Raw genomic sequence first — 11,422 nt, 5'->3', positions numbered from 1 at the left:
CTACAGTTTAACCAGCTCAGCTATAGACTACACCAGCATGACTAGTATCTATGTGGACCCTACTACAGTTTAACCAACTCAGCAGTACCATTATAGAGCCAAAACCCAGGATAGAGGGGCTGAGTGAATGTGGTCTGGACTCTGTGGAGGAGGGTCATTGTGTCAGAGACACTGTAGAAGGACAGAGTACCTGCCTTGTGATCCAGGTCCACTCCTACTCTGGAGGAATGAGGGCCTGATACTTTAGTCACAACATTATTGTGTCTGAAACAATAACCACCACTAGAGCACACTAAACTCCGGGACTTGTTATTGTGTCCAAATACACCATCTGTCCCTGTTCTGCAGATGTCTTTATATGAGACTGCTGTATAAACATCCTCCCCACTCCACTCCACCTCCCAGTAACAGCGTCCAGACAGACCCTCTCTACACAGAACCTGATAGTAGTTGGTGAATCTGTCTGGATGAACAGGATATCGTTGGACTTGGCCTGTAGGTGTCACCTTTCTGTTCCCTTTAGACAGAGAGAGGTGTGTGCCTGCTGTGTTTGGGTCCAGTGTGAGCTGACATGAATCTGGGAGAAGAGCAGAGCAGAGACCAATGAGGGGAGTTAGAACAGTAAGTGAAGTCAGATACTGTATCTACCCTGTCTTTGAATAGAGCACAGCAGAGATCAAATCAGAGAAATATGAGGAGTCAGATAGATACCCAGTCTTTGATTAGATCTACTATTGCTATATATTTCTAGAGGGATTGTTAGGAGTGTCAGTAAAAAGAGACTGTTAGTTACTTCAGAATAAAGAGACTCACATTGTAAGAACTGTTCTCTGGTCTTGGGCTCTGGAGGCAGTACAACATCTACTAGATTCAATACAGACACACAAACACATTCACAGAGAGAGGGAATGTTATCATCATACCATATTCCACATGTATATGACTAGTAGGGAACTTTCAATGGTCTAAAGTTGATGTTCTTATTATTTTCAACACACCTGTAGTGGAGATCTTGGTCCATTCTCCTTTAAGGACGTCTTCTAGTTTCTCTCTCAGTTCAGACACAGTCTTACTCACATCTCCAAAGTACTGAAGAGGACGGACAACGATGCTGGGTAAGTCTGAAGATACACTGGTACCGGAGAGACACTGATAACTCTGGAGAGAGAGAGAGAGAGGGAGAGAGAGCAGAACCAAATGATTGAGAGTTTTAATTTCATATCACATGTATCAAGGCAGTTGAGTTACCTGGAGGAAATGGATGTGATCCTCTGTGTGTGAGAGCTGCTCCAGCTCAGTGCTTCTCTTCCTCAGCTCAGCTATCTCCTGCTCCAGTTGCTCCAGGAGTCCTTCAGCTTGACTCACTTGAGCCTTCTCTTGGGCTCTGATCAGCTCCTTCACCTCAGAGCGCCTTCTCTCAATGGAGCGGATCAGCTCAGTAAAGATCTTATCACTGTCCTCCACTGCTGCCTGTGCAGAGCTCTGTTAAGAGAGAGAGAGAGAGACTGACTTGTCTTACTTTAATGAGCCATCCTCATTACACTAACACCCCCACCCCCACTCCTAAAAACACATTGCGTGCCACCACAACCTCCACACAATCACATTATCCAGTACCCAACACCACAGTACAATACACCAACCAGCACCACATTCCAACCGTCCATCCAACCCCTCCTCTCCAGCCGTACAGACAGCCCCCCTGAGCCCCCATACCTCCTGAAACATCTCCACACTGTTGATCATTTTGTACAACTCAAACTCAACCCTAAGGCGTCAACAGTAATGGCATTACCCTGGCAACACAGAAAAAACATGATGAACAGTCTGTCATTGCAGAAAACGGACACCCCTCCCCAACTCACACCACATATCACACTTTCACAAAATGCTTGAAGACATGGCTAAAGGTCAATCAGATTTGTGAACATGGTCCCTAGCTGTGTGTTGCCGCTTTCCATGTCTGTTGTCTGTAACATGTTAGGTGTGGAAACACTTTGTTGCTTTTATGAATTTTGTCTTGCTGCTTTTTGTTCTATGTTGCTCTGTCTGTATGCTACGTCTTGCTTGTCCTATGTTGCTATGTCTGTATGCTATGTCTTGTTCTATGTTGTTATTGTCTATATTGTAATTGTTTTTAATAACCTGCCCAGGGACTGCGGTTGAAAATTAGCCGGCTGGCTAAAACCGGCACTTTTACTGAAACGTTGATTAATGTGCACTGTCCCTGTAAAAATAAACTCAAACTCAAACTCAAACTCCCAGGTCAACCCGAGCCAACCAGCTATTGGTGTCCAGGGCTCCATGTAATACCCTCCACTGGACGACCCCTGACCTTTCCAGCACTGGGAGCTTATAGAGCCCCTCCACCTATACCCTGCCATGCTCTCAGCCCCCACAACCCCCTGCCACTGATGCCCCTTCACTCCCGCTAAGCTCCTGATGTGTCTAACCTTGACACTGAGGGAGTACAGCACCTTACCCCCCACCTCCTCAAACTCCCCCAGGCTCAGAGTGTTAAAAGTCAGTAAGTCCTCCGGACTCTCCTGCCAGTCCGCAGTCTCTGCTGTCACTTGCAGTGGTGGAAACGGTGGTGGCCCCTCCTCAGACTGCTCCAGCCCTCAGTACTGCAGCATAGAAATCAGAGACCCCTGCTGTATTGAGTCTCTCCGGCCGCATGATGAAGAGCTGCTGATCCAGCCCAAACCACCAGCCCTCCTCAACAGAGCACATGCTGGTTCCCTCCAGCCAACCTCCGTACGGTACAGTATCCTCTGTGCTGCTGAGTCAGAACGCTGCCACCCTGACCAGAAAAAATTCACTAAATTGCGCTGCAGGTCCACAAGCAGACCACCGGGGGCGTTGAGAATGGCCAATTTAAGCCGTAGAGAGGATGCCACCAAGTTGTTGATAATCAGCACCGTCCCTCTGTATGACACTTGGGAGATGAGCCACCTCCACTTCGTCAGCCTCGACACCACCGCTTGTGACACTCCTTCCCAGTTCTTCCTATCCCAACCCTCCGAGCCCAGATACACCCCAAGCATCTTGAGCCACTCACAGCCCCACTGCAACCCCCCTGGAAGCTGCGGAGGTGCCCTGTCCCTCCATGCCCCACATAACAGAGCCTCACTCTTGCCCCAGTTTCCCTAAGCAGAAGACGCCCCCTCGTACACCCTCAAACTATTCTCCAGGGCCTGTAGGTTCTGCTCATCCCTAACCAACACAGACGTCATCAGCGTATGCTGACACTGCTATGCCTGTCCCCAACCCTATGCCTGGCTCCCACACTCCCTGTAGCCTCCTGCATAGCAGGCCCAGAAAGGGCTCAATAACAAGAGTGTATAGCTGCCCTGACAGAGGGCATCCCTGGTGAATGCCCCTCCCTACCCAGACTGGCCTACTGAGCCCTCCCCACACCTTGACCATACATGAAGCCCCAGCGTACAGCATTTGAACACAGGCCACAAAATTCTCCCCACAACAGAAGTTACCCACCCATCAGGCTCCCTCATCTCCCCCACAACAGAAGTTACCCACCCATCAGTCGCCCTCATCTCCCCCACAACAGAAGTTACCCACCCATCAGGCTCCCTCATCTCCCCACAACAGAAGTTACCCACCTATCAGGCTCCCTCATCTCCCCCACAACAGAAGTTACCCACCCATCAGGCTCCCTCCTCTCCCCCACAACAGAAGTTACCCACCCATCAGGCTCCCTCATCTCCCCACAACAGAAGTTACCCACCCATCAGGCTCCCTCATCTCCCCACAACAGAAGTTACCCACCCATCAGGCTCCCTCATCTCCCCCACAACAGAAGTTACCCACCCATCAGGCTCCCTCATCTCCCCCACAACAGAAGTTACCCACCCATCAGGCTCCCTCCTCTCCCCCACAACAGAAGTTACCCACCCATCAGGCTCCCTCATCTCCCCACAACAGAAGTTACCCGCCCATCAGACAAATGTAAAACAAGAGATTTTCTTGGTTTCCCCACTCTGTTTTTCCAACCCCTCTGGTGAAACAGAGAACTGAGCCCTGTACTATAATATAATATAATGTGCCATTTTGCTGACGCTTTTATCCAAAGCGACTTACAGTCATGCGTGCATATAGATATATATACATTTTTGTGTATGGGTGGTCCCTGGGTCGAACCCACTACCCTGGCGTTACAAGCGCCGTGCTCTACCAGCTGAGCTACAGAGGACCAGGTGCAGACACATTTATGAAAGCAAAGACAAGGTCATTATTTGGGCTCTAAACACTAACAACCTACCCTTACACACCTCTTTTGCTACCCCTGCACTAAGATTTCTGCCATGGCATTTAAATGTTTTTGGTTTACATATTCCCCCAGTCTTTGCCGCCGTTCATGTTAAGGAAGTCTAACCGTGAAATCTCCATAAGAGGTGGGAGGGAAATCACCACAATCAGAAACCAGTAGAGAAGCCCATAAAGCCGCCATGCCAGAAAAAAACATCCATTTAAGCAGATTCTGAAGACATGCCCTTAAGAACCCATGACCCATTTTCTCAGCCTATACCGCTTCCTGGGTGAGAGGACACTAAACCCCTCATTCTTCATCACGTGTTGTACTGACCTTACAAACCTTCCAGGATCAATCAAATAAGACTCCCGCAGAACCTTATTTTTCCCCTTTAGTCTCCATCAGGAACCTAGAAAGTTCTCTCACCGTATATACTGGACCCTCAGCCTGACTGGCTGTCAGCTCTGGATCCAATGAGCCGTCTGAAAACGAGACGCCTTGTCCTCCGCTCCCGCAGACTCACCTCCCCCCTCTTCCTCCTCCTCCATTGGCACGGTACCGTCCTCCTCCTCCCCAGTCTCTGCCCCCCTGCACTTCCCCCCTGATCAGAGCCTCTTCCCCAATGACAGGCAATATTTCCTGGGATGAGCCCACCAAGCCTTTGCCCACCGGAGTCTCTGTTACTACAGAAACCTGCCTCAGCTCATGTAGCCCAGCTGCAACGCTCCCCACCACCGCTTTCTCCACGGCCTGCGCACCACCACTTGGCCATGCACTACTACCGTGTAGCTCAGTTGGTAGAGCATGGCACTTGCAACGCCAGGGTTGTGGGTTCGTTTCCCATGGTGGGACAGTATGAAAATGTATGCACTCACTAACTGTAAGTCGCGCTGGATAAGAGCATCTGCTAAATGACTAAAATGTAAAAAAATGTACTCTCCTGGTACCCCTGCCATTTATTTTGCAATTCTGAGTAATCACTACTTTAGTAAGGATTAGTAAGGAAAAACACTTTATTCAGTACTACTGCAGTTGCTTAATAATTCCAATAAATGGCAGCATAAGACCATGAATGACATTTCAGAAGATTAGTTTAGTTCTCTCCCTGGATACACCACCACTCCCCCTCACAGGAAAACTCCTGCCTGAGCTTTTTTCTGTCCCTTTCCACACTGCTAACGCAAGAGGAAGGACTGAAAACACATTACTGTGAAGTAATATAATGATGAGTCATGTTTATTATTACCTGTTTTTATGGTCATGTTTTGAAATTATACTTCATTACTATAATGATTATCAATAAACCTGAACATTAATTCAGTCACCTCTGGTCGACAAAAACGTATTTTCCTAGTACATTAATTGTCAAATTCATCAACCAGCATCGAGCACTCTGCCTTCTCACGCAAGCGAGGGGCATGTTGAGGTAAATATGCTAACTGCGACGGTTGCATTATGTAATTTATTGGTGGGCTGGAAGATGCAGTGTTTTTTCTTTTCTATTCAGAGGCTATTTACTCCCAATATGAGATAATTTTATATAGAAGGTTTTTATAATGCATGTTTACTAGGGTTGAGGTTAGCGCATCTGAGTAGGGATTATTTGGGTTCAATACCTGTCCTACCTATCAATCATATTGCTGCTTGTAGCCTATAACTGATGATCCCCACACTAGAAACACCGAAAACTATCTGTGCTAGCAAACCCTGTGTTCCACCCCTCCCCTGTGTAACCTTGAAGTTTGTTAAGAAACAAACACTTGTCTATGAAAACAGACATGTTTAACGGATTCCGCTTGGCACCCAGCCGAGAGCACACGAAAACCACTTGCAAATTTACCAAAACTAACCAACTACTTGCGGTCTGTTCGTAAGCAATAAACGGAGGCAGATTAGCCACCACAACTCTTATCGAAAGAGGCGACATCTGCACCAACACACCCCTCACAAAAATCGCACTCACAACAAGACAAAACTTTTTCATTAACACAACCACCGCCTTGTTCATTCTGGATGCAGAGTGCAGTTGTTCCGCTCCAACCTGTTCGCCGACCATGAGCAAAACTTCCTCCACACCTTTCTCCGGAACGCACCCGAAGCGACAGCGTTTCTTCTCCACTCGGTTGAGGCCATCACGCCGCCCTAACAAACTACCCCTACTCCCCCCTCAACTCTAAACGATAAACAGTGGAAACCAATAAACAAACCCTCCACCATGAGAAAATAAATTCAGAAAATACGCAAGAACCAAAAGAAAAAAGCCAACGTTAAAGGTGCATGCCGCCACCTACTGTGCTGGAGTGTGTGGTCAATCACGGTTTCCAACATTTCTAAATCCTCCTACCTAACTCAGTACTTCTGAGAAAATAAAGAAGAGCCCTACTAACTTCTAATAGACCCTCCCCCATCCCCAAAATCCCTTCCAACCCCCCCCAACCCCGTCCAACCTCAATGACCCTACACTTCAATCTTTACCTCTCTTCAACATACTAACAACAATATAACAACACATGCTCCACCGTTTCATCGACCGTACCCCCCAGACACAAACCATTCCCATGCTTGCCAACCAGATGTAATGACGAGTTCAATGTACAATGTCCTAAGCGCAATCTAGTAAACACCACATCTTCCTTCCTAATCTGACCTTTGAATCTTGGTCCATCGACTTTTCTGTAAAACTGTAAACTATTCATATAAATGCCGGCCCTTGTGCTCAGAGTACCATCTCTTCTGCCACACATCTATCAAAATGGCTCTGATCTTACATTTGGCCTCACCTCTACCCAGTGGAACATTAATATCAATTATATCTCGTTTCAAAGCTCTTTTAGCTAACTGGTCTACAATTTCATTCCCTTCCACACCCGAATGTGCTGGGACCCAGCAGAATCTCACTACTAAACCCATTCTCTCAATTCTCCATAATAACATTAATACCTCCAATAGCAGGTCACTCCTATTAGATTTACCAGATGATAAACTATTCAATACAAATAAAAAATAAAATAAAAAAATAAATTGGTCATTTAGCAGACGCTCTTATCCAGAGCGACTTACAGGAGCAATTAGGGTTAAGTGCCTTGCTCAAGGGCACATCGACAGATTTTTCACCTAGTCGGCTTGGGGATTAGAACCAGCGACCTTTCGGTTACTGGTACAACGCTCTTAACCACTAAGCTACCTGCCAGAGAATCTGACCATACTATAATTCTAACAGGTTGTACGTCCTCCACCCACTGGAGGGCAACTATTAACACCAACAGTTCAACTGAGTATACTGACAGTTCATCTGTTAGTCTTCTACATATCTGCACATCAAATTCAGGAACGTAAACGCCTGCTCCTGTGAGCCCACTATCTGGGTCCTTGGATCCATCTGTGAAAAGTGGTAGAAAAGCATAAAATCTTCTACCAATGTAACTGTCAACCAGTTTCACTATATCACTGACTTCTGACCAATCTTTCCTTTTCTCTACCAAGGTTAGATCAACAACAGGGTCTGGGAGTAACCATGGAGGAACATCCCCTATCACCACAGAAGGGCCAACCTCCAACTCCCTCAAACCACTCTCATCAGCAAGCTTTCCAACTGTCCAACCAAAACCACTGCCTTGTCTACTAGTATATTCCCAACAGTCATCTATAACAGTAGCAGTGGGATGCTCAACCTCACAGCCTTTCAACCCAATAAGATAATGACCATTTTCTACGCTGTATATCCAAAGGCATCTCTCCTGCCTCCACCAGTAAGGCACATACAGATGTTGATTTAAATGCACCAATACATATCCTTAAAGCTATATACTGGATTCTGTCCAGCTTCTGAAGCCAAGTTTTGCCTTGTTCGATAAACTATACACCCGTAATCAATTGTCGACCTGATCAGAGCTCTATAAATATCCATCAACGATTGGTTATGAATGGGGTGCTGACAGAGACCCACACAACCAACTACTGCAAAAGTGATGGAATGAGAGAGGCAGAGACACTGTACATTGCCATAATGTAACGTTTCTTCTTCTTTGGAGTTTAACGGCGGTTGGCATCCAATATGTTGCATTACCGCCCCCAACTGGACTATAATATAACTCTATTTTACTTTGTGATACAAAATGGGAAAAGGGGAAAGGAACATTTAATTAAAAACCCTACACTCATTAAATACCCACTACCCCATTCCACTACTTTGACCCTATCTGCTCCTGCACCATGCCAACGGCCTGGGAGGACGGGACACCACCACTCAACACACCCTGTAACTCTTCTGAAGTCAAATCTTGTATGCCCAAATACTTCTCTGCAGCTGCCACCACAATATCTATTTTCTGTGATTTACGTTCCATTTCTGCGGTACAGTTGATAACCATTGCTATGAACTCTAAGAAGCTAACTTTACTGAAGCATATATCACTCGTTGGCCTATCCCTCTGTGCTGGCACAGATCTACTACTCACAGGGATCATCTCAGGATCTCTCACCCTTGACCCATCCTCCTCTACGTTCTTCACTGCCTCAGCATACTACACCTTCTGCACTACTCTGACTCTAGCCACCTCAACCTGCCTCTCTCGCACCGGACACTTCCGATCCCCAGCAACATGGGCATCCCAACAGTTGACACACACTTTATTCACCAGAACAATCCTTTATCCCATTCTCTTCCGCACACATAAAACATCTTGGAATTTCACTCCCACAAACTGCTGCGAAATGACCATAAACGTTGCACCTGAATTTATGGATTTGGCACAAAAGCTTGAATCAAGATAACTGATATATCATAACATGACTTTCTCTGGTAAAGACTCATAACTCAAAAGGACTGACTCCTCTGTTTCACCACGCTCACCACCGGGTCTGCGTCGCACCAAACGGCGGGCATCACAAACACCAGGAATCTTCATCTTCAATTTCTACACCTCCACACTTAACTCTACCCCAGAAATCACTCCTTTCAATGGTGCCCTGTTCCTAAGAGCAAAGCAAGAAACAGATCTTGACCCAAGTTGCGTGACACGGAGCGCCCACTCCCTCTGGTCAGAAGAAACACAAACAAATATCACAAGTCCACTACAGGTTACCTTCACTGATTCAACTGCACCCAACTCCTTTCCCACCCACCCTGAAACCACAAATGGATCTACCAAAAGGTATGGATCCACTTTCTCCAAAAATGTAACTCCTACTGCACCAGATTCTTCTTTATCATGTCCATTGATGCCAGGCTCTGGTTCTGAGCTCTTCACCACACCTTCTACCTCACTTAACTCTCCCTCATTCATTTCCATTTCACCTCCAGAACTCAGTCTGGCGAATGGCTCACTCGGTTTTCACTTGAGTTATAACATTTGAAAGTCTCTATTCCATTGAAACTTTTGTGAGTGTAATGTTTCCTGTTAATTTCTGGTGGTTTATTTAACTTTTGTTTAGTATCTATTTCACTTGCTGTGGCAATGTAAACATATGTTTCCCATGCCAATAAAGCCCTTTGAATTCAATTGAATTGAGAGAGAGAGAGAGAGCTCCATGTTAATGTAGAGGGGACATGAGTCAGTCATGGTTACTCATGGTTATGTGATGAGGTAGCCCCGCCTTCGACTTCAAAATCAGTGTCGGCCCTCGGCCCAATAGGGAATGTCCTCTTGGTGAAACGGTCAAGATGTTGTTTTCTCCCTCAGTAGACCCGGGTTCATATCCCGCCGGTTACATTAAGCAGTATATTCTCTGAAAGGGGACCAGACAGCCTGTTCCCAACAGTGGGGTCAGTGGGATTGGATAGGGGCCTCTCTCCCTCTCTCTCTCTCTCTCTCTCTGACTGGAGGAGAGATGTGAAATGGTGTGTCTCCTCTGGTCAACAATACTCACCTTGAGAGACTCCACAGCCTGTTGGAGCTCCTTCAGGTCCTTCTCTCTCTCCTGGAATCTCTGCTGGACTTTCTGCTGACTCATCCCCAGCTGCCTCTGTGGAGAATCACTCTTCAATGAGCTATCAAGCTTTATTTGTCCAGTAGATCAATAGTATAGTAATGGGACATAGGGCACATTGAAGATAGGGATTAAAATGTTGAGGAAGTGTCTGTGTGAAATTATATTATTAAGTTGTTATGTGAATGATTATAGTTTTAACAGTACACAAAACAGGGGAGCTGATTGGGTGTTTGATAACGAATGATAATGGTGTTTGACTTTAGAAAATGGTGATACATTTGGAGAATCTGGGTTAGCATATCTATATAATCAAGGTTTGTGTTCATATTTGTTCTGCCGTGGATCGATATCATTTGAATGATCTCATATTCAAACAGCCTTAGCTCCTACTGTATCTTTAATTATTTGTTTATCAGACAGTCACCAACAAGTAGTTCTGGTCTTACCTGTTTCTCAGTCCTCTCTGCTGCAGCTGACACTGTATCATGGCCTTTATGTTCATCCATTGTACACTGATAACAGATACACTGTTGATCGGTACGACAGAAAACCTCCAGCAGTTTGTCATGATGAGAGCAGATCTTCTCCTGTAGTTGTGCGGTGGCTTTGACCAGCTTGTGTTTCTTGAAACCAGGAAATTCATAGTGAGGTTGGAGGTGAGTCTCACAGTAAGAGGCCAGACACACCAAACAGGACATGAGGGCTTTCTGCTTTCTGGTTCCAGTGCAGAAATCACACGCCACATCTCCAGGTCCAGCATAGCACAGAGCAGGAGGGGGAGCAGCCTGGAGTCCTGTCTTCTTCAGTTTCTCCACCACTTCAGCCAACATGTTATTTTTCCTCAGATTAGGCCTTGGAGTGAAGGTCTCTCTGCACTGAGGACAGCTATAGACCCCTTTCAGAACATCCTGATCCCAGTAGCCCTCAATACAGCTCCTACAGTAAGTGTGTCCACAGGGAATAACCACCGGTTCCTTCAGTAGATCCAGACAGACAGAACAACAGAACTGGTCCTGGTCCAGCAGAACTCCCTGCAGAGCCATTTGGATTGTTGTTCACTCTCACACAGACAGACGACACAGAGACTCAGATCAGTTTCGTTTCCTCAGAAGAGAGTTTGTGGCAAGGGGATGGACTTCCTGGTTCAGCCAGAGGGGTGGGGTTAGAAGGAGGGAGGGGTTAGAAGAAGGGAGGAAGAGAGAGAGGAACTGCATGCAA

The 11,422-nt window shown here is 46.4% G+C and overlaps 1 protein-coding gene across 1 annotated transcript in view; it reads right to left on the bottom strand.

Moving 5' to 3' along the window:
• Positions 1–11,422, bottom strand: part of LOC121540677 — a 32,426-nt gene continuing 21,004 nt past the window's right edge. Inside the window, 6 exon segments of the mRNA XM_045212761.1 lie at positions 1–577; positions 814–864; positions 999–1,158; positions 1,249–1,482; positions 10,142–10,237; positions 10,651–11,250. Of these exon segments, the coding sequence (XP_045068696.1) occupies positions 63–577; positions 814–864; positions 999–1,158; positions 1,249–1,482; positions 10,142–10,237; positions 10,651–11,250 (1,656 nt within the window). The 3' untranslated portion in view covers positions 1–62.

Source organism: Coregonus clupeaformis, unplaced genomic scaffold, assembly GCF_020615455.1.
Source record: "Coregonus clupeaformis isolate EN_2021a unplaced genomic scaffold, ASM2061545v1 scaf0048, whole genome shotgun sequence".
Lineage (NCBI taxonomy): Eukaryota > Metazoa > Chordata > Actinopteri > Salmoniformes > Salmonidae > Coregonus > Coregonus clupeaformis.
The sequence above is the reverse complement of the archived record's forward strand: the minus strand, read 5'-3'. Positions and strand labels throughout refer to the sequence as shown.